At 48.1% G+C, this 24,502-nt stretch overlaps 1 protein-coding gene across 1 annotated transcript; it reads left to right on the top strand.

The window, feature by feature from the left end:
- Positions 1-1,456: 1,456 nt before the first annotated feature.
- On the top strand, positions 1,457-24,417 carry LOC308175660 (Fanconi anemia core complex-associated protein 100-like; the record flags this gene model as incomplete). The annotated part of the gene is made up of 9 exons (XM_080551287.1): positions 1,457-1,949; positions 2,126-2,206; positions 20,332-20,543; positions 20,897-21,824; positions 21,983-22,139; positions 22,415-23,366; positions 23,554-23,658; positions 23,868-23,954; positions 24,298-24,417. 9 exons carry the CDS (start codon positions 1,457-1,459, stop codon positions 24,415-24,417), a joined length of 3,135 nt encoding a protein of 1,044 aa, XP_080407413.1.
- Between the last annotated feature and the right edge of the window lie 85 nt (positions 24,418-24,502).

Genomic DNA, 24,502 nt, shown 5'->3' with positions numbered 1-24,502 from the left:
TACGAGCTAGATCAGCTATATGGCACTAGCAGTTTTGTTAGGCATTACTAGTGCGGTTAGACATGTTTAAATGCAGAACAGACACAGGCGAAATGTCATCAAAAGCACAGAATGGCGACAAACACCTCACAGTGCTTACCTGTCCTGTCATTATTGCATCTCCTGCCCGTGTTCATTGCCCTGAGCATTTGCACTATTTAATTTGGCCATTGCACCCACCCAAAGAATCAATTTTGCATCTGATTGCTTGAGCTAGGGTTAAAAAAATAAGAAGAAAACACCTGTTCCATTTATTTTTCTATTTCTAAAATGCTTGTGATTGTATTTTTTGTATTGATGATTGTATTTCTATGTCAAATGTTCTATTAGAGAAAAACAATATGAACAAGTGCTCAATGCATCCCCATTTCTCCTGATATAGGTGGTTGAGAGTGAGAGTGAGTCAGAGGCAGGGGCAGCAGGCAGGGGCAGTGGAGACAGCTCTAATTCACTCTTTGATTTTTGTTTGTTTGTTATAGTTGTATGTTCTGCAATGCACTGAAGAGGGCTACGTTTGATTGTAATAGGCTCTGAGTAGCCTAGGTACATATTTTATGTTTCCTCATAACTTTTTATTCAATTTGTTGACTCAAAGTTACCTCATTCTTTTCTAATTCACTCTTTGATTCTTTTTGAATCTTCATATTTAATAAAGTACCCAAGTGTCAGTGTCAGGCCTCTGTGAGTTAAACCAAAACATAATAGTAGTCAGTAATTGCAGACCATGCCAGCTCCAAGGGAAAACAAAGAAAGAGGGAGATTATTTTGGGTGTAAAACGCACCAGAATGCAGGAAATTGAATCTACTATTTAAAAAATTTCGGGGGGGGGACCCCCAGACCCCCCGAAAAATAAGTGTCCCCCCCACATTCAAAAAGCTGCTGACGCCCATGCCCCTGTCCAACGACACCATTGCAAGACGCATAGGTGAGATGTCAGAGGACCTTGAGGAACAACTCGCAGAGAAACTACACAAACGTTTTGCATTGCAAGTTGATGAGGCTACTGACAGTAATAAGGACTGCTTGTTTATTTCTTATGTCCGCTATGTAGATTCGGAGTCAATGAATGAAGACTTGCTGTTTTGCAAGCATGTGACAGGGAGAGCGACAGCTAATGAGCTATTTGGGATTCTTGACACTTACCTGACAGAACACGGACTGAAATGGGAGAACTGTGTGGGGTTTTGCTCAGATGGTGCGCAGACAATGGCCGGGAAAAGGAAGGGACTGCAGGCGCTAATAAATTGCGTCGCACCAAACGCGCAATGGACACACTGTGTCATTCACAGAGAGGCGCTCGCATCCAGGCATCTTAGCCCTGAACTAAATGAGGTTTTGACCGAAGTGATCGGTGTTGTAAATGTCATCAAAACCCGCCCGCTGAAAGCACGTCTGTTCTCTGCACTGTGTGAGGAAATGGGAGCTGAACACTCTGCTTTGCTGTTTCACAGTGAAGCAAGGTGGCTCTCCCGAGGGAAAGTGTTGTCCCGAGTCTTTGAGCTCAGAGAGGAGATTCGGGTGTTTATGGAGGAGGTGGGAATGCACGAATCTGCAAGCAAGTTCAGTAATTTAGAATTCCTGATGAAACTGGCCTATCTCAGTGATGTGTTTGGAAAGCTCAACGAGCTGAATCTTCAGCTTCAAGGAAAAGACAAACACCTACCCCACCTGGCAGATAAGGTCAGCGCATTCACCAGAAAGCTGGAGGTGTGGGGCAGGCGCCTTGATGAAGGAAATACTGATCCTTTTCAGAACCTGACCACGTTTGTAGAAAGCAGTGATTGTGATGCCACCACAGTGATCCCCTGCCTGAAGCAACACATCTCTTCCCTGGGAGCATTGTTCCAGAAATACTTCCCACACAACACTGCTGAGTATGACTGGGTGGTGGATCCATTCAATGCAGCAGGTTGGTAGGCAATTTTGATGACTAAATATAACTGTGACTATTTTGTGCTGTAGGCCTATATTTTATTAATGTTGTATGTATGTTACTAACTAACTACCTGGAATGGATTGTTGTAAAATTGAATCGTGTTGTGTTTAATATGCAATTAATTACAAATAAGGTATCTCTATCTGTAGCACCTGCTGATTTCAGCTCTGCTGAAGAGGACCAACTCATCGAGCTGACCTCTGAGTCCACCCTGAGGCTGAGGTTCAATGGTCAGACACTGAGTGAATTCTGGCTTGGTGTGGAGAAGGCAGTGGCGGGCGGTGCATTTCACACCTAGGCCTTCAGTGATGTCCGACACATTCCTACCTGAATTATTCTACCTCTTAATACCATCGTTATGACGCCATGGCTCTAGAAACTAGACAGAAACACAGTATAACCGGGCGTTGCATCACCTTAACATAGTCAGACAAGTACAACAGAGTTATATTAATATTTCCGAAGCATTTTTAATCAATAAATCCGCATTTACAATGAAGAGTGTTAAACTAACATCTTTAAGATCGCTACATTACCCACGTCTGTCGTCTCGTCCACCATAATAGCGACAAAGGGTGCCTTTTTAATCTCCATTTTGATCTCTTCTCCCACTTCAGCAATAGCAAAAATCAGGTCGTTTTGTATTTTGCCTGACGTCCCAGTAAACACTTTGTTTGTGGACAGGTGGTAATGTAAATCTGGGTTGTTCAGCCAGAAAAGAAAGAAGCTCAACGTAGTTTCCTGTTTGTGGACTCGGCGCTTTTATCGTGTCCCCTAAATGAAAGTTATTGTTTACCCAAAAACAGGACACAATCGATCAGTATTATCGATCAGTCAACGAAAGCTTTCGTTGTGGCGCTCCGTTTCCCTGGCACTTTCAAAAGTTTCACATCTACCGGCATAGTTACACATCTCAATAGTGAATATCAATAGTGCGTATCAATAGTGCGTATCAATAGTGCGTATCCAATCAAAAGACGTGCTGGGTGCTGACATCATTGAGCCTTACAGCAGGCGCCGTTGTTGCTTTTGCTCGCATCTACGTAGGTTTACTAGGAACGCCACAGGTTTTCTCGTTCCAACGTTAAGTTACAGGTCGTATCCGCGGCACCGTTTAGCGTGCAGGCTGGGCAGATTTTGGAGCCCCCTAGCAACACATTTTGATTGGATAAAAGCTCTAACATAAAGGCCAGCCCTCCAAATCTCAATCGGAGACTGGAAGCAGCGCAACCAAGAGGAAAGCTATGAAATGAAGAGAATAGACTATGGGGAATCATTAATACATATTTGTGGAAAAAATATATTAAAATAAAATGTATATTCTGATGATGTTTAGGCCAGCAGAGAAGGCCTTGCTGGCCCTGACGGCACACCACTGGGAGAAGGAGTATCCACTCATAGGGCAGAGGGCTGTAGGCATCCTTCTTCCCTTCGCCACATCCTATCTCTGTGAGGCTGGCTTTTCAGCTGTTGCTTCACTGAAAACAAAGTACAGATCTAGGCTCAACATTGAGCAGGACTTGAGAGTGGCAGTATCAGGCCTGCTACCCCGTTTTGAAAAGATCTGCAGTGCCAAACAGGCTCATTGCAGCCACTAATGCTGTAGTGTTATGATGTTCTTGATTGTTAGTGTTCATTTTCTTGAGAATTGTAATCGAAAAATATTGTTATTGTGTTTATTTATTATATTGTGTTATTTGTATTTTTAGGTTTTTTGTTGGGAGACAGTGTTATGTGGTTCAGTTCAATAAATGTAAACTTGCCCCATGTTGTGACAGTTTTCTGGGGGTGAGGTGGGGCTCACAATTTTTTTGTCCTCCCAAGGGGGGCTTGACAGAAAAAGTTTGAGAACCACTGGGATAGAGAGAGAGACTCTGCCATGGACAGGATAGAGAGAGGGTCTCTGCCATGGACAGGATAGAGAGGGGGGCTCTGCCATGGACAGGATAGAGAGGGGGTCTCTGCCATGGACAGGATAGAGAGGGGGACTCTGCCATGGACAGGATAGAGAGGGGGGCTCTGCCATGGACAGGATATTGTGTAGCACAATACAAGCCAGTGTTATGCGGCAGGGTCGTCAGATAGTTGAGGCATGCAAAACGCCTCTTCAGTGCTCCATTATGATGTTATGTCCTTTATGTATTTCGGAGATCGGTAGGATTGCCATCAGTTAATTCATAATTTGATGTAATAATATTTAATTTAAGTTAAAAGATATAACCTAATTACAGCCTACACTGCGTTCCAAATTATTATGCAAATTATATTTTTCTCAGATTTTCCTAAATAGTCGATGCAAATGACAATCAGTATAATTTTCAAGTCATCAACCGTTAGAGTATAATTCAAATTGTATTGAACAAACCTCCCAATGATAACAGTATTTTTTTTTTTAAATAAAAAACTCAAAATGCACTGTTCCAAATTATTATGCACAACAGAGTTTCAAAACATTTTATAGGTTGTAAAGAACTAAAAATGGTAATTTGATGAATTTAGGGTTAGGAGGTCATATTAGGAGGTCATATTTACTGAAATCAAAAGCTATTTCAAACAAAAACATCTTAACAGGTCAAGTTACATGTTAACATAGGACCCCTTCTTTGATATCACCTTCACAATTCTTGCATCCATTGAACTTGTGAGTTTTTGGACAGTTTCTGCTTGAATTTCTTTGCAGGATGCCAGAATAGCCTCCCAGAGCTGCTGTTTTGATGTGAACTGCCTCCCACCCTCATATATATTTTGCTTGAGGATGCTCCAAAGGTTCTCAATAGGGTTGAGGTCAGGGGAAGATGGGGGCCACACCATGAGTTTCTCTCCTTTTATGCCTATAGCAGCCAATGACACAGAGGTATTCTTTTCAGGATCATAAAACGGAGGCAAGTTTTTGGGTGTCTTAAATAGATCACAAACTCTGCTGGAAACCACAAAGTGAAAATATCTGTGCTCAAAGATTGCGAGAAGCTTGGGAGTTCTGGGTAAAATTAAATACATCTTAAATCAGAAATCACTATACACTCTATATTGCACACTCATTGTACCCTATCTGTCATATTGTGTTGAAGTTTGGGGAAATACAAACCAACCTAGAAAAGATATGCACATTGCAAAAAAGAGCTATAAGAATTGTACTTCATGCTGGGTGTTGTGAAGGCCCACAGTTTTAGAGCCAGTTTTAGTTTTCCCGAAATCAGCCCTTTTGCCCCAGTTATTTACTTTCTTATTTTCTATACTATTCTGTACGTTTATGAAGGTATATGTATTATTATTGTAAATGTTTCTGTATATTTGATGACGTAGTATATCCGGGGTGTGTCCGTGGCCCGGATGTTGGGTTCGGTGGTGCCTATATAAGAGACGGAAGTGGTCCGCGAGTCAGAGTGTGTGGTGAGCAGCAGAACGAGAGAGAAGCAGAACGAGAGATAGTAACGAAAAGCCGAGCTAAGATGGCGGATTCAGCAGCGCGCACACCGTGCAGCAACTGAAGACGCCAGGAAAGCGATTATCGAGTGTACCACGGTAGCCTGTTTAGTTGTGTTCCCGTTGGACCGCCTTGCCAGCAGCCGGCTGTTCAACGTTGGACCAAGCGGGACGCCAGCTGGACATTAATCGTCGTCTCCACGAGCGAACACAGACTCCCGCGGAGCTTCGACGCGGACCACTTCATCGACGCACATGCCATTCGACCAGGCCTCAACGCGCACCACGCCACTGGACTATAAGCCTGTTCAGGCCAGAGACTATCAGTGAGTGATTGAGAGTGTGTGTGGCCGGCCGGGAGGGAATGTGTATTTGGGGATGGATACATCATTTGTGTAATAAATGTGTTGTTCATATGTAATACCGTGTGTTAGTTGTTTGTAGCTCCAGTGCTAATGCTAGCTGTTTGTAGCTCCAATGCTAATGCTAGTTGTTTGAAGGCTAATGCTAATGCTAGTTCCCTTGCTAATGCTAACGACATTAACTGCTAGTCTAACGGTTTGCTGGCGCCCCCTGCCTGTATCCTCCTATACTGCCTATTTAGCTCCATTAGTTAGATAACCAGCCCCTTCCTAAATTATACAGTCCTTTTCAGCTACTCCCTGGTTACAATTGGTCCTTCGAGCCGGATAGGTAGTGTAGTGATAGCATGGCTGAGCGCAGCCAACCAGACCAGACAGTTACCCCCCCTTCTCCGCCCCCTGAGCCAGAGCCACGACCACAGAGAGTCCCGCGGTTGCCTCCGAGGTTACAGGAGTATGAGCTTGAGCTCGAAAGCTCACAGAGTAGTAGCGAGGAGCGCACTCCACGGGATACAGTGGTCGGAGAGGCCGAGGTGTCCGCCGGCGAGCGGGTGGCTAGCACTGAGACAGCCCTCAAAGAGCACCAGCCTGAGGATGAGATGGCAGAACCGCAGGGTTTTGCCGTGGAAACGGAAGAACAGGAAGGAGAGGCCCGGTCCGACAGCGCCTGCGGGCGGAAGAGGGAGGGCCTCAGCCTTAACGATCTGCCTCCCAGTACGGCGCGCTCGAGACCTAGCTCCTGCCGCTCAGTGGCTTCCTACCGGTCCAGGGCTTCCGTGGGCAGTTCTGCCTCTGGGGCGGATAGCCTGCACTCCAGAGGGAGTAGTGCCGCGCTGTCCGAATGTATGCGCCAACAGGCCGAGATGGCGTTAGAGCGGGAGCGCCAACAGGCCGAGACGGCGTTAGAGCGGGAACGACTCCAGTTCGAGCGTGAACGCCTCCAGCGCCAGGAGGCGCTAGAACGTGAATGCCTCCAGCGCCAGGAGGCGCTAGAACGGGAACGCTTCCAGATGGAGCGCGACCGCCTCCAGACGGAGAGGCAGATGAACGGAGCGGAACGTGCGGCGGAGAGACAGCGCCAGGAGGCGTTAGAGAGGGAACGCTTCCAGATGGAGCGCGACCGCCTCCAGACGGAGAGGCAGATGAACGGAGCGGAACGTGCGGCGGAGAGACAACGCCAGGAGGCGTTAGAGAGGGAACGCATCCAGTACGAGCGCGAGCGCCTCCAGATGGAGGGGGCGGAACGCGCGGCGGAGAGGCAGATGGCGAGAGAGCAACTGCAGGCAGAGAAGATGGAGGAAATGATGCAGACCATGCGCGACGTGTGCATCAGCAGAACTCCGTCGGCCTGTAGCTCCAGAGCATCATCCGCACGGCCCTCTCGAGTGCCATCTCCTGAACCCCCCGCCGATGGCTCCATGACCCCCGCCAGGACTGTCCAACTACAGGCCCAGCTGACCACCTGGAAGGAAGAGGACCAGGGACCCGTCCGCTACGCGGCCCAGAGGGAGCCAGCGTCGCTGCCCGGGAGGGGAGCCATCCCCCAAGAGCGTAGCACACCCCTAGGTCCTCCAGTGCACCAAAATGCATGCAGGCCGGACACCCAGACCGTCACTCCAGCACCGATGATCCACTACAGGATGTTCCCCCAGGTGGAGGGACCCAAGTTCCCCTTCTTCAAGGACGAGGACAGGAGCCAGTATGTGGAGCTACGCATCTGCCTAGACACGCTCTTGGACAACTCCTGCTCAGAGTCCTACAAATATGCGATTCTCCTTCAGCATGTGAGGAACCCCAGAGCCCACAACATGGTACTGGCCCATGCCTCCGCACCGACACCTTACACCAGAGCGCTCGCTGACTTGGATGCCCGCTACGGTCGTCCCTGGAACCACGCCCTTGCTGAACTGCAAGCCCTCGAACAGCAGGCCCCCATCAAGGATGACCGGGCGCTGGATGACTTCGCGCTCCGCGTGCACACCTTGGTTGGAATGCTGAAGACGCAGGGCCCAGCTGGCGCCAGCGAGATCAACAGCACCTCCAACGTAGAGCGGCTGCTCCGCAAGATCCCACGCTTCCGGCAGGAGAGGTTCCGGCGACAGCAGCGCGTTCGTAACCCCGGGAGGTTGGGTCTGAGCATGGCTGCCTTCGCGGAGTTCCTACTGGAGGAAGTGCATGACACCAACGTAGACGCCATGGGTTACGCTGAGCCGAAGAAGGAGAGGGAGAAGGGAGACCGCTGGGACCGGCCGAGCTCGAACAGAGGACGCCCAGTAGGAGTGCTGCACACGGAGGAGGAGCCTCGGAGAGAGAGGAAAGCCCGACCTGAGGGAAAGGATTCCTCTCAACCCCCTCAGAAGGGACGGAGAGGTCCACCGCCATGTCCGTACTGCACCAGCGAGCACTGGTTCAATGAGTGCAGTGACTTCAACAACCTGAGTACCGAGGACAAGCAGAGGTGGCTCGAGGAGAACCAGAGGTGCTGGAACTGTGGGCGCGACCATCTGGCTAAGAACTGCACCTTGAGGAGAAAGTGCAATCGCTGTGAGGAGGTCCACCTCAACATTCTACACGAGGTCTCCCTCGCCAGGTCCACGGAGGGCACCAGAAGCCCTAGGTCCGGTCGCGCACCGGAAGAGGAAACCCCTGTCTACTACCTAGACCCAACCCAGAGCAGCGGCTCCAAGGTCCTACTGAAGGTGGTGAAGGTCCGGCTCCACCACAACAACGTTGTGTACGACACGTACGCCGTTCTAGACGACGGGTCGGAACGGACCATCCTCCTCCAGGAGGCAGTGCGCCAGTTGGGGCTCCACGGGACTGAGGAGAAGCTGACTCTGCGCACGATACGTCGCGACCTTAAAGAGGTCACCGGGGCGAGAATCAACTTCTCTATCTCCCCGGCGGGGCGGCCGTCGGATAGACATCGGCTTCAGAATGTCTTCACCGCCGACCAGCTAGCGCTCTCCCGCTACGACTACCCCCTGGAGAGGTTACGCGCAAGATATCCCCACCTACGGCGAGTAGACCTACATCCGATCGAAGGAGCGGAGCCAACCCTTCTCATCGGCTCGGACAACGCTGCACTGATCGTGTCGCTCCGTCCTCCGCTGAGAGGACCACGAGGCTGCCCGATGGCTGTTCAGACTGCGCTTGGGTGGGCCCTCCAAGGCGCTACCGAGTGGAGAGATAGAGACGGGAGAGCTACGTCATCCCTCCATGTCCGCACCGAAGAAGTGCAGACCATCAACTGCCTTCACACCAGTGTGGACTCCATGAATGTGGCGCTGCTAGACAACGTCCAGAAGCTGTGGACGCTAGACGTTGCGCCCTACAAGAATGAGAAGCTCTACGTACGGTCAAAGGAGGACGTCTATGCCCTGGACCTCCTTAAAGCAAAGACAGTGCGTATCGAAGTCCAGGGCGTTAAGAGATACGTCACACCACTACTCCGCAGAGAACTCATGCCAGAGTTTCGAGTATCCCCTCGAACCGTCCTACAGTGTCTGACCAGCACTGAGAAGCGTATGAGGAAGGACGAGGTCCTTGCTGCTTCTTACCGAACGGAGATGAAGAAACTGACGGAGTCCGGTCTGGTGAAGAAGCTTGAGCCAGCCGAGGCGAACCAGAGTGCCGAGTCTTGGTACCTCCCGCACCACAATGTTCACCACAACGGGAAGAACCGAGTGGTCTTCAACTGTAGCTACCAGGTGGGGAAGCTCAACCTCAACCACTATCTTCTCCCTGGTCCAACCTTGACCCCAGCCCTCTTGGGAGTTCTGGTGCGCTTCCGTCAGCAGCCGATCGCAGTCAGTGGTGACATTAAGCGAATGTTTCACCAGGTCAGGATGTTGGAGGAAGACAAGCCACTCATGAGGTTTCTCTGGAGAGAGGACCCGAGCGACCCCGACCCCTCTATCTACCAGTGGGAGGTGCTACCCTTCGGGACAACCTGCAGCCCCTGCTGCGCTACCTATGCGCTACAGACTCACGCCGCGCAGGAGACGGCACCTCCTGGAGTGTTTGACGCCGTCCATAAGAGTTTTTACGTGGACAACTGCCTTCACAGTTCGAAGACAGCCACGGAAGCCCGTCAGCTAGTCCAGGACCTGCGTGCTCATCTCCAGGAGGGTGGATTTGAGATCTGCCAGTGGGCCAGCAACGACCCGCAAGTCATCAGAGACCTCCCGAAGGAGGCCACCTCGACCAGCAGCGAGGCTTGGGTCTCTCACTCACCAGATGATGCTCAGGAGATGACGCTCGGACTTATCTGGCAGTTCCAGACGGACACGCTACGCTATCGCAATAAGCCTGCCAAGCCTCAACGCGTCACGATGAGAACGATATACAGCACTCTAGCGAGCCAGTACGACCCACTGGGATATATCGCTCCCTTCACGACGGTGGCCAAGGTGCTTGTCCGGGAGCTGTGGGCCCAAGAACGAGGATGGGACGATCCTCTGCCTCGTCACCTAGCAGAGAAGTGGAAGGCCTGGGAGCAGGAACTTCCCACTCTCCAGCACATCAAGCTGCAGCGGAGCTACTTCCCTCCCTCCACGGACCTAGAGAGGAGTGTCATCATGCTACATGTATTCTGCGACGCCTCGGAGATGGCGTACGGGTCCGTGGCATACGTCAGAGCGGCAGAGCTTGGAGGTGAAGTCCACGTCTCGTTTGTCCTGGCACGTTCCCGAGTGGCGCCGAAGAAGCAACAGTCCATCCCAAGACTGGAGCTGTGTGCTGCCCTGAACGGCGCGCAACTGGGAAGGTTCCTGCTCGACGAGCTCCAGCTACCTCTGAAGAGCGTCACCATGTGGTCAGACTCCACTACCGTCCTCCAGTGGTTGAAGTCCAGCTCATGTCGGTACAAGGTGTTCGTGGGCACCCGAGTCGCCGAGATTCTGGAGTTGACTGAGGTGAACTGCTGGCGTTATGTAGACACCAAGAGGAACCCTGCTGACGTCATCACGAGAGGGGCAACTCTACAGGATCTGGCTGAGCCCCACCTGTATCACACGGGACCAGACTTCCTACAGGAGCGGGAGTCAGAGTGGCCAGCCACGCCGGCGTTAGCAGAAGACAGAGAGGACAAAGAGCTGCGTAAGACGTTGTTCTGCGGAGTCACCCAGGTCGTAGACCCTGCGACTACTCCAGGAGAGGAGTGTGAGACGCTCGAAGAGCTGCAGAAGAGGATGTTCTGCTCCAAGGCCGGTCTACCCCTAGATACTACGCTCAGCGCCGAAGATTACACCGCGGCGGAGCTCCTGGTGCTGCAGAGTGCCCAACAGGATGCCTTCTCCCGAGAGCGGGAGTGTCTCGAGAAAGGGAAGCCGATCCCCTCGGACAGTAGACTCCGCGGCTTAGCTCCAGAGCTCGACGGTGTTCTCATTCGCGTGGGTGGCAGACTGCGCCGCGCTCAAGATCTAGACCTGGACACGAAGCATCCCATCGTGCTTCCCACTAAGCATCAGGTCACCAGGTTGGTCATCAAGCACCATGATGACAAAGTGCAGCACGCGGGTGGAGAGCGTGTCTTCGCGGAGGTACGACGGAGATTCTGGATACTCCATGGACGGGAGGCGGTACGGAGATATCAAAGGTCCTGCTCGGACTGCCAGAGGTGGCGAGCCACGCCGCCGCAGCCCATGATGTCCGATCTGCCCGAGGACCGGCTGCGACTGAGACAGGCTCCGTTCCACTCTACTGGGGTCGACTGTTTCGGGCCACTCCTAGTCCGAAACCGGCGAGCCTCCGAAAAGCGGTGGGGCATCATCTACACGTGCCTGACGACGAGAGCAATGCACCTGGAAGTTCTGCACCAGCTCACAAGCGACAGCTTCCTCATGTCCTTCAAGAGGTTCACCTCCAGGCGAGGGACCCCTAAGACCCTCCGGTCGGACAGAGGCACCAACTTCGTCGGTGGTGAGGCCGAGCTGAGGGCGAGCTACGCTGCGATGACTGAGGAGGCTCGTGACAGACTCGCCTCCCAGCAAGTGAAGTTTGAGTTCAACCCCCCAAATGCTCCACACTTCGGGGGAGCCTGGGAGCGGGAGATTCGCTCAGTAAAGAACGTCCTACGTACCATTCTCGGACAGAAGGTGCCTACCGATGAGGTGCTCCAGACTGTACTAGCAGAGATTGAGGGCATCTTGAACTCCCGGCCCCTAGGCTATACCTCCAGTGATGTAGCGGATCTGGATCCCATCACGCCTAACTTCTTGCTGATGGGGCGGCGAGACTCTGCACTGCCTCAGGTAGTCTACGACCCTGCAGAGCTCACCGGAAGAAGATGGTGGAGGCACAGCCAGGTGCTCGCGGACCAGTTCTGGAAGCAGTTCATACTGCACTACCTGCCGACCCTGCAAGTCAGGCAGAAGTGGACGAGGGAGAGAGACAACTTGTCTGAAGGTGCCGTGGTACTGGTGATCGACCAGTCCCTTCCACGCGCCGCCTGGCAGACAGGCCGAGTGACCAAGGTCCTGCCGGGTCCGGATGGAAGGGTGCGGACGGCCATCGTGGACGTTGGTGGTCGCACTTACACCCGACCTGTGGCGCGCCTGATTGAGCTCCCTCAAATTAGCCAGGACACTATCACCTCCTACCTCACGCTGCTAGAGCAGCCTAGCCAGTGTGCCTTCTTAGTTAACTGAAACCGAGGGTTTCATGGGGCGGCTGTTGTGAAGGCCCACAGTTTTAGAGCCAGTTTTAGTTTTCCCGAAATCAGCCCTTTTGCCCCAGTTATTTACTTTCTTATTTTCTATACTATTCTGTACGTTTATGAAGGTATATGTATTATTATTGTAAATGTTTCTGTATATTTGATGACGTAGTATATCCGGGGTGTGTCCGTGGCCCGGATGTTGGGTTCGGTGGTGCCTATATAAGAGACGGAAGTGGTCCGCGAGTCAGAGTGTGTGGTGAGCAGCAGAACGAGAGAGAAGCAGAACGAGAGATAGTAACGAAAAGCCGAGCTAAGATGGCGGATTCAGCAGCGCGCACACCGTGCAGCAACTGAAGACGCCAGGAAAGCGATTATCGAGTGTACCACGGTAGCCTGTTTAGTTGTGTTCCCGTTGGACCGCCTTGCCAGCAGCCGGCTGTTCAACGTTGGACCAAGCGGGACGCCAGCTGGACATTAATCGTCGTCTCCACGAGCGAACACAGACTCCCGCGGAGCTTCGACGCGGACCACTTCATCGACGCACATGCCATTCGACCAGGCCTCAACGCGCACCACGCCACTGGACTATAAGCCTGTTCAGGCCAGAGACTATCAGTGAGTGATTGAGAGTGTGTGTGGCCGGCCGGGAGGGAATGTGTATTTGGGGATGGATACATCATTTGTGTAATAAATGTGTTGTTCATATGTAATACCGTGTGTTAGTTGTTTGTAGCTCCAGTGCTAATGCTAGCTGTTTGTAGCTCCAATGCTAATGCTAGTTGTTTGAAGGCTAATGCTAATGCTAGTTCCCTTGCTAATGCTAACGACATTAACTGCTAGTCTAACGGTTTGCTGGCGCCCCCTGCCTGTATCCTCCTATACTGCCTATTTAGCTCCATTAGTTAGATAACCAGCCCCTTCCTAAATTATACAGTCCTTTTCAGCTACTCCCTGGTTACACTGGGTATAGAGGTCATACCAATTATTAATAAAATAAAATAAAAGTCAAACTCTGAAATTTTGAGATTTGGTTAAATTCAGAGCTGCACGATTCATGTTTAAAGTAACACAACATAAGGTCCCTGGCAACTTAAAAAAATTGTTTTGTTCATGAGCAGAGATGGGGGTTGTAGTCTAGGAGGGAAATTGAATGTAGAACAGCCTGTTGTCTGTGCAGCGCTCAGGGGCAGGTGCATCTCAATTTGTGGGGTGGCCATTTGGAATGGCCTTGATGTAACAATGAAAACAAGTAATACTATTGAGTGGTTTGGAGGGATATAGGTTGGAGGAGCTTGAGAATTACGTGAACTGGTATTTTTGTGGATATTTGGTTCCTGGTTCGCTATAGTGGATAGCCATATTATTATTGATATTGATAGATAATCTATTGCGTAATGGTATGATATTGTGGAGAAGGGGCAGGACCAGGTGGGTTTTGTTTCTTTCTGTCTTTTCTCGAACAGGGCCATTGCCGACTGTTGCTTCCATGTCGAGGAAGATATATTTTATTTCAATTTATATCTTATTTTATTTGTATTTTAATTTATTTTTTGGGGTTTGTTTTTGTTGTTTTTTGTTGTTGAAGATTTGTGTGTTTTTGTGGTTGAAATGTTCGAGATAAATGGAGAAGCAAATCAAATCAAATTAAAATGTTTGGTACAACTGGGTTATAGCCACAATTATTTATACAATTTATTAATTAATTATTAAATTAACTGGGTTAACTACACAATATCCACCATTTCTAATGTGACATGTTTAGTCTGCTTGAAACCACCTAGAGAGAGTACACTGTTTCCCTCCCCCTACAAGCCTGATAATTGTTCAAATTCTCCAGTAGAGATGGGACGAGGGGGAGAACATGCTGCCCCGGTATGAATAGAACTAAAGGCCCCATGATATATGAGGGACATCACCCTTTACACTTAGAAAAAGCCTACGACTGCCTTAACAGGACGGGAAAGGGGGGCGACGTGGGACGCCTTAATACTACGCACTTCTGCAATATGTTCATGAGTGCATGGTCAAGACAGGGAAACATTTGTGAACAGGACTTTACTTGCGCATGTTGGCGGGGGGGGTTCAAGGATACCAAACAAGGGCTGTGTTTATGCCTCTGTTTTTATACTTGTTAATCATCTTATTTTTTGTGATTTTTTTAGTCCTTTTGGTGTGCTGCACATTCTCATTTCCTTTTCGGCGGTGTTCCATGGGTAGGCTCCTTTAACTGTTATACATCTTTGTTTTGCATTTGTTTTAATCTTTGTTTTCATAAATATACATATTCCTCTGAGTTCGTAATTAGTCTGTCTAACTTGGAACAGTCTCTGGATAAAGTCTGGAAGCATCTTATATATTTTTTTTACTTTGTAGAATTACTTGTGCCATTTTTAAGTCCACCAATTCTTTAAATTTGAGATCATAGGGGTTTATGAATAATTTGTTAGTTGGGTCTTGATAGGCAGCTCTGTTTATTTAATAGCATTCTACTTACTATTTTACTCCCAATTTCATTGGTAAAAATGTTATCTATTAAAGTAGCACTGTTACTTGTTATTTCTAGACATATACTGTACATTGTGTCCATGAAGTCTGTAACATTTTTTTTTGTGTTTATTTGGGTTCAACAAATCTATATTTAAGTCCCCACATACAAAGACCGTCTTTCTGTCATTTAGTTTATCATACATATCAACCATCATATCTTTGAATGTGTCAAGACAGGATCCTGGAGTTCTATATACACAGCGTATTATTATGGTCTTAGATTTCTCCATATTTTATTTCTACAGTGACACAATCCATAATGTTTTCTATTGTTATTGACATATGTTTTACTATTTTACAGTCAAAGTCATTATTTACATACAAGGCAACTCCTCCTCCTTCTTGCTTGTTCTGTTGGGGGTAAATAGTTCATAGTCCTCAAGTTCCACATCGGCTTCTTTTTCTTTACTGAGCCATGTCTCCGATACAGCAATGATGCTGAACTTGGTGAACTGTCTCAAATAGTCCTTAGTTTTCTTAAAGTTTCTATAAAGACTTCTACTGTTGAAGTGTATTGTTGATAAAATACCATCCAATATTATATTACTTTTGAATTGTTCCTCTGTGTAATAGTCACAGTTGCAGACGGTTATTATTGTTGTAGAAGTGGTTCGATGTTATTATTGTTGTAGAAGTGGTCGATGTTGTTCTCAATGTCATACATTTTGTCCTCTGTAAAGTTAAAGGTTTTCAAAGTTCAAATCTTCATAGTTTTTAGGTGCAGCTGGATTATAATTCACACAGTCCAGTGATCCCATTTCTCCAAACTCATCATCATTTATATCGTTTAGTGGAAATTAATAATCCTTGTCCATTCCCATTTTGACAGTCATTGTCTGTTCAAGTATTTCCACTCAGATTTGAGTCAATGGTCTGTTCAGGTATTTCACAGTCATTATTTGTTCTCTCACCATAATCCCTTTGGAGGTTTCAGGAGATCCATTGGGCCTAATCATCACTTTACAGTTTCTTGTCCAAATGCCTTGCAATTTGTTTTGCTTCCTTAGAATGCGTGCCTGCCAGGCACTTTCAGTAAACCTGTAGCAGACATGTTTGGAAAGGTGGGGGCTCACCCCATAGATATCTGCCTTTAGATTAGAGGCACCGCTGAAGGGACACTCGAAAGCCGACACAGACGAAGAAAAAGGAAATTATGCTGCAGATGCAGCCGCTAAATCAGGAGGGGGTGGCTGTGATGCAGGAGGTAGAGCCGCCATCTAATGATCGCAAGGTTGGCAGATCGGCGGTTCAAGCCCCGGCAGGCCACATGTCAGAGTGTCCTTGGGCAAGACACTGAACCCCGAATTGCTCCCAGGGCCGGCGCCTTGTATGGCAGCTTGCCACCATTGGTGTGTGAATATGTGTGTTGGTGAATGAGAAGCCATTGAAGCGCTTTGGATAAAGGCGGTATGTAAGCGCAGTCCATTGATATGTCCCCAGAGAACATCAGCTGGTCTCAATCCAGCTAGACAAACCTAAATGCTCTGTACAGACTATAGATGACATACAGGGGGCCGCCTCCCCCCAAGAAAGGTCAGTGTGGGTAAAAAGGGGGGTGACGCAAAGCTGGTCCTCTGAAAAGGGCTACGGGTTGTGGAGAGCGCATGACGGAAGAATAGTGGCCCGTGCTGGTCTAATGAATGTTATTGGTGCTGAGGCACATGGTCCCACTCATGGGTCGGTGCGAGACACTTGGGCGCTGATGATTTGGTAGATGGAGAAATTTGGTAGATGGTGATGAGGATGTTTACAAGAGGTGTATGCAAACGCTTGAGTTAGCACTGTTATTGGTGACTGGTTCGACTCTGTTTTTGTTAAATGAAAAAATCTGGCTATGTCTATGCTCACTGCCCTCCTCATCTCTGCCACATTGTTGATCCTGTTTGATCCTGTTTGGCTATCCCTTGCATTAGAGGCCTGACCCAGCGACTGATTACTGCGGCCCTAACCAAGGTTGATGTTGGAACACAGAGACAATTACAAATGCTTATTGCTGAGCAGCAGCAGTCACTGTTGGAGGGTGAGGAGATCATGGATCATGATACAGGAGTTGAAGATATGTTGTAATTATGGAGGTTTGTGAAGGAATGGTGTAAATAAAGGCATTTGCGGTCTACGACCCATCTCACCATTTCTGGCTACAAATTCTCTGTAATGGTCATAATTTTGTTTAATGACCAAAGGGGGGATTTGTTGGGAATTTGTATTAAAATAACTAGAAGTGATAAATCATGTACTATGTGCTCATTTAAATAATATGTGACTGAGGTCAGTTGAGAACAATAGGAAGGTCACGCAAAGCCAAAAGAGAGGTTCTGTTTTTGAGCGACAAGAAGAAATACAAGCTCCTGACTAAAAGAACGTTTTATGATTCAAACTGCCTGTAAATTACTTATTTTTACCTATGTGCTAACAACCATTTTACACCTGCTGTTATAATATTCTATTTTTCTGTACTTTCATAACTAATGATTAATGATAAGTCTATTCTTCTAACTTGTAAATCGAATCCTAATATTACTGTGTAACTTCAATAGTTGTGTTTTCACAAGACATTCTGATAACAAGACATTCTGATAAGGACACTGACACAATGCTCTGCTCATACAAAGTACGGATATCACCATGAGAACGAGACGCTAGCAGGACACTCAAGCTGATAACACACAGTACACTCTCGCACCCACACAGGAGAAGAATTGAAGGCCAATGCTAACGAGAAGACTTGCTGCAGCTGCAACGGATTTGTGCTGACAATTGGAAAACTACCAGATAAAGGGGGGGGGGGGGGGCATCACCCAGCTCAAAATGTTAAATGAAATGTATAAAGGACTATGTACGGAGGTGAGAGGGACTCTTGTTTTAGTGGAGCCACTGCAGTTAACTTGTTGACGGCTAGCTGAGATGGGCCTGCAGAGGTGAAACTAGAAAATACTCTTTTCCATGGAAATGAACTATTATTGCTTGCTGATGTGCTTGAATAAATATTATCTTAATGAACAGTTCAGTAGTGGTGCCTAATATTTGATTGGATCATATCATCTTAAGAAGTGATATCAAGGACGTCTCGTTGAGATTAAACGAACTCGCTTGTAAGTGACGACTCAATTAAATCGATTCTGGAGAAGTTGATCGCCTTACAGTACCAATTGGTATTATTAAAGGGGAGGAATAATCGACTGAAATAACGCTTCCAAAACTTTTTTTGAGGGGTTTACTAAGTAATCTTGAAAAGTCTGAATCTGATCATATCCTGAATGGTTTGAAATACTGGGGCATAAATCTGGCCGAGTTGCCTGATCCTGGATCACAAAGAATGGGTGCTCGTTAGTGTAACAGAGTTAGAAATGCTGTTAAATGTGTTATGTGTTAAATGTGTATAATGGATTTCTGTAAAACAGTTCTTTGTTGGGCTTGTAACTACGGTGGCCTTCCTCTTCCCGCCCTCGCGGCTCGCGGATGGCGTCAGGTTTCTATCAAGTCTCGCGAGCGTATATAAGTTCCTGAAACTTTGAACCCCGCCCTCGCGGCTCGCGTGCCTCATTAGAACGCAGACTTCGTGCTGAGGTGAGTGCGCGGGAGACATCTGTCTGAATGAATCATGTTATGTTTAATGGTTTGGAATAGATTTGTCAGTGAGAGATGATGTGTATTTTGGGTATAAGCACGGTCACTATATTATGTAAAAGTTAGCAGCTGTATTTGTTCTGTTTGGTTGATGTTTTTATGATAAACCTCTGAGGCTAGCTAGCGTACGTAGATGACTAGCTAACATGCCGTTAGCTCTCTGCACCTAACCCTAACGCTTTATTTATTTCTGTCAACGTCTCTATTCTTTATGACACAGCTGTCGAGTTGAGTTACATGAACCCTCATCACTGTTATCATTACTTTTATCATTCTTATATGAACCCTCATTACTGTTATCATTCTTATTCACCAGTAACAGACAGAAGACGGAAGTCCTGTGTGGCCGTGGCGTTCATCATCCAACATCCACCACAGACTGCTGCCGTTCCGTGATCCAAGGTTTGGTGCAACTTAAATGATGCAGTAGGAGAGAGGGGGGAGGCACCTGGTTGCAACAGTGAATCACTGGGCTCTTTAAAGCAGACAAATAAACATGTTTTATGCCACTTTTAACTAAATAATAAAGTGAAACCTTACTTTAAACATGGTATGAAAACATTGGCTACATTATCAGAAGTTGTCAAGCTGCCTTTTTCGTGCCTCCCGTCAACACACCAGGGTTATGTCACGGCAAATGTGTGGCCATGCTCGTACGACTTTCTCGTTGCACAACGCTTAAACACCGTAACTTTTTTATCGACCACACTTTGTCCGTCATTGTTATAATTGACAGAAAAGCCAAAGTGCTCCCATACATGGGATTTAAATGACGAGGGAGGCATTTCGAGTTCTTCTCTGTGTCGCCAACATTAGCAGCACTACTCTACTCGCCATGAAACACTTGGGCTGCGTTCGTAAATTTGGTCTGAGAGCGCCGGAGAGCACACTGGGTCCGACGTCATAAAGGGACCAAGTAATTTGATTGGATAAGAGGCAATCCATGAGTGCTGATCAGATTCCAGAGCGAATTTACGAACGCAGCCATGAAATGCTGCCCCGTCATCTCTCCTCAGGTAAGTCTAACGCAGGGGTCGGCAACCCAAAATGTTGAAAGAGCCATATTGGACCAAAACAATTCTAAGCCTTATAATGAAGGCAACACATGCTGTAAGTGTCTATATTAGCTATATTAGCCTACTATCAAAATCAGTGGCGCCGGCAGGATTAGATTTCATAGTTAGTACGCACAGAAACGTAACAAAACGTTGCAGACTAACCTACAATATAGGTTGGATGGTTGTATCATCTATAACGCGCTCTACACAGAGCGCAGCAACACAAACATTAACTATAATACATATGGACATGTATGTTGACACATGTAAGACAAAATCTTCCAAAAATGTATTTGTTAATGTTGATTAAGTCGAGCAACCCTGGCAGAACCCCGTTTTCGCACGTGGAGAGAATGACGCACCACGTGACTACTCTGCTGTACGATGGTGCTTTAAGTTTAACTTCCATTACAATATTAATGTATTATGTTTCGTTGCATTGATGAAATTATAGAAATACAATAAAGAAATCACATTTTTTATGTCATTTTTATTTTGAGGATTCGAAAAAACAACAACAAAATGGAACGTGCATAATAGGCCTCCTGTAATTTCAGACCTCCCCATGGAATAAAATGCAGTCCTCTTCAACCCTCAATAATACAATACGAATACAACATATAAGTCGAATACAATACAAATATATATGAGTAATGAGTTACACTGTCTCTGGTCAGTTTCAGAAGAGTTAGCAAACCCTGCTGGCACACTTGTTGACTCGCTGGTCCAGGGCTCGGCTATGGAGGCGAGATGTGCGGTTGAAATCTTGGCAGCGTTCGAATGTCCTTCGTCTAGCACAACCAAAGTGGTCCTGTCCGGGACAGATGTGTTGCTCTCGACCGGGTGGGACGAGGTCCGCGTCTTCAACTGCCAGGAGCGCAAACTGACGGCAAGTGTACATACTGAAAAAAGAGTAAAGCACAGAAAGGCAGAATTTTAACCTGTCAATTGGACATCATTGATCTCTCCAGGTCAGGTGACCATCTAATGGACCTCAAATTTTCATTCCAGGCTGTCCTTCAGTTCCCAGGTTCCGTGGGTCACCTGGTGCAAAGTGAGGACCAGCAGCGTGTCTATGCTGTCTGTGAGAATGATGGCGTGTACTGTGTCAGTCTGTCACCTCCCCAGTCCAGGTAATAACCTTTGTGTACTCAAGCTACCTCTTCACCAATTATCCTGCTTCACACATGAATCTCACCCTCTCACCTCTCCCCTAGGACTCCAACCCCTTTGACCAATCAGGCCCCTGACCCTGTGCTGCTAAAGGTGTCTTCTGATTCGCTAGTTGTCAGAGACGAGGGGGTGCGTTCTCTAATCCTGGTGGGCACAACTCTCCTGACCCTCTCGCTACGAGAGTCTGCCTGGTGGTTCACCTTCTACAGAGCGCCAGAGTCGTCATCAACAACTGGCGGCCTCCAGAAACTCGCAGAGTTCAGCCTCCCAGTCGTATTGGCTGGTCTCCATGACGACTTGGAGGAAAACAACGACCAAGGACTGGTCATTCAACCCGTGTTGGCTTGTGTCTACTCCAGTGATGCACCACCACCATCAACGTCATCATCATCAGAGACACCACAGCGTGAAGGCCATTTCCTCCTGGAGTCCCTTCTCTTCAAGCTCCTCTTCGTCGTTGACGCCGCCCTCATCAACTCACCCATAATCCTTTGCGGTCTGCCTGATGGGCGCCTTTGCTGCCTCCCTCTGCATTCTCCAGGGCAACCAGGACCTCGTGTCAGAGTTCTGCACAGTCTCCAGCAGCAAATCATTTACATTGGAACCTCTGTGGTCACAGAGAATGGGTCGGTTCCACAGTGTCTGGTGGCGATGGGTCGACTGGGGAGGACGTTGCTGGTCCAGACCTGCAAAGGGGGACCAGAGGAGGGGGGTAAGGTGGCAGGCTTTAGTGAATTGTGTGTGGCAGGGCCTGTTTTGTGTGGGTGTGTGGACAAGCAGTGTCTCTACTACAGCACAGGCTCAGACCTCCTGGCCATGGATCTCATAGGGGAGCGACTAGAGAGAGGAGGCCCAGGAGAGGGCCTGGTGCCAGGCCACATGGAGAGACACGGTCAGGGTGTGGAGTCATCCAGCATGTTTGCTGCCCTCCAGACCCCCATCAGCCTGAATGTCTGCAGGATGATTTCCCTGGCTGTACCCTCACATAACACCCTAGGTGATTAAACAGATTCTCTCATTTTCTGTGTGCGTGTGCGTCTGTCTGTCTGTCTGTGTGTCTGTGTAACTGTTCTCCGAGTTATAGAAAGCTTGTGTGTGCCTAAGTAGGCCTAATAGTGTGTGTGTGTGTGTGTGTGTGTGTGTGTGTGTGTACAGGTGCCGTACAGCTGGTGGGATTGTCTCTCAATGGGAGGCTCCAGAGGATAACCCTCCCTAAGGGGACCAAAGACAGAGGAGTACCCAAGCTCCCCTCTTCTGTTGTGGACAAGAGAGTCAGAGACCTCCTGGCAGCCATTGGAGATGTGCATGAAAGGTGAGACACAGTAGTCTAGCTCCTAGTAGATTTGATTAACAGGAATACATAGATCCTGTTAGGTCAAGCTTTACTTGTTACTTTAAGTGGATTCATGAGGGCATCATGATCTTGATTTCATTAGGTGACACAGGGTACCATTGAGCTGTACAATTGAGCTAAACACATAATATCCTAGTTATCTCACAGTAGTTTCTTGTTCTATTAAGTGCAATATCTTTTACTTGCTGTACATGTTGATTGACACTGGTGTGTGTGTGTTCTTACATCTTCAGAACATCTGTGTTGAAAAGTACGATCCAGTCAAAGAACCACACCCTCAGACGCCTGAACCAGGTACTCAACATTCGCTCCCTACTGCGAGCCAATCAGAGTGATGGAGAGCAGCATCCTGTCATTGAGAAGCCAATCAGATGTCACGCTGTTGCCAAGTGGAGCAGGTTGTTACAGAGAGACTCCTTGAATCTGACCTGTGTTCTGGACAACTCTAGCTCTTACGTTCTAGAACAGGGCTGGACGTTCTGTGTTCTCGTTCTACCTCTATCCCACGGTCTTACTGCGGGAAATGAGAACACTTCGAGAACATTCGCATTCCCATTCCAAAAACTAGAGCCAGGTGGGAAAATGGAAGTATCGTTGCCCCTGGCGGATGGGAATGACACATCCTTCCCGGTGACAGTTAGCTGTTCGCTCGTCTACTCCCTGCAGAGCCTCCTGGGTAGCGAGGAGCTAGCCCGCTTACTGTCCAATGGGGAGCCAGCAGGCTCTGATCTGGGATTGGATGGCGGATGTATCAGTCTGGCTGTGGACACACTGACAGTGGATTGGCTGGACGCTCTGCAGGTGGCCACACCCTCCCACAAAGTAGCCAACCTCTATGCCACCACAGATACTGCCATGGATACCGTCCAAGCATTTTTGAACTCGCGCAGGATCAGGAACGGCGAAAGGGGAGACGATAGGGGGCTGGTCGCGTCTGAGGGGGGGCTGTTTTCAACGAGTGTCAGGGTGTCGTCTGAGCTGCTGAGAGCCACACTAGGGTTGGGGTTCCCAGACACAGGCCCTCAGGGGGAAAAGGGACCTCAGACTCTTTGTGGGTCTGTGCTGAACTGGCTGCTGTCCCAGGGCTCTGGAGGGGGTGAGAGGGGGGACAGAGGGGGACAGGAGGGCCCGGTGGTCTATGGCCACTGTCCAGGGAGGGACACAGTCAAGCTCACTGCCACAGAGGTATATGCTCATGTTTGGTTTTGTTGTTGGAAGAAATGTACATTTGGGGGGTAATTATTAGTGGTGATAACATTTCACCTGTCAAAGATGTTCTCAAACTAATGCCTTTTTCGTTTTGACATTAACGTTATAATGTTTCACAATATTGTGTGAGAATGGAGAATGAGTATTGTGTGTCTTCTACCAGGTCTTTGTTGGGGAGGGGGCCCACGCTGCCGTGGAGGTTCAGGTAGAGAGCTCCTCCATGGCTGCTGTGTGTGGACTGCACCATGCTGTGTTAAGCCGTGTACAGGTACACACACACACACACACACATGATTGTCCTTCCATCACGTACAGATCACATCCAGTAATTATTTTATTTAAATTTTTTAAAATACGTAAATAAATAAAAAACCTAACCCTAACCCATTTTTTATTTATTAATTTGGAATACTTTCTAAAAACATTTAAACAGGCCTGCCTTCCCTGGTTAACCTCCTCTCATATGCCTGCCTACAGGCACTGCTCCACAGGGCTGCTGGGAAACGTGAGTCCTCCATGACCGTACAGGGGCTGGGGCTGAGACAGGCGCTACAGCAGGCAGAGGTAAGACCATACAAAACCCTGAAAACCACAAACTACTCAACAACATTTGTTGGCCTCCATTTAAGACCCTAAATTCAGATAAAGGAAGCAACTTACGATGCTTAACATTACTGTGTAATATGTCCTCAGTATTCCTGCCTGTGGCCCGAGCATAGGTTACTTTTTCTTACAATGACTGATGGATAGATGATTCACTTACTTAGACAAATGTATTTGTTGTTAGTCGGTTTGGATAAAGGTGTCTACTAAATGCCTAAAATGTAATGTAAATGTAACGTCTGTACTGATGGTCTGTAGACTCACCTCTTCCTCTAACCCCCCCTCCAAGGCCCTATCTGTGCAGATCCAGGAGGCTCGTGTTCCAGAGGCCTTAGGGATGGGGACAGCCACCAGGGGGCAGACGACCAAGACACTGCTCAGTGTTTACCGACAGCTCAGACAGAATCCCCTCCTTATCATCTAACTTCTATGCCCTTGCCCCATTCTCATCCTCTAGCATTTCACGTCCTCCTCCCGTGCATCATCTTTACTATCTAATGTCCTTATCA

This window comes from Nansenia antarctica (assembly GCF_963989245.1).
Source record: "Nansenia antarctica genome assembly, contig: SCAFFOLD_198, whole genome shotgun sequence".
Taxonomy (NCBI): domain Eukaryota; kingdom Metazoa; phylum Chordata; class Actinopteri; order Argentiniformes; family Microstomatidae; genus Nansenia; species Nansenia antarctica.
This window is presented reverse-complemented; position numbering and strand designations above follow the sequence as displayed.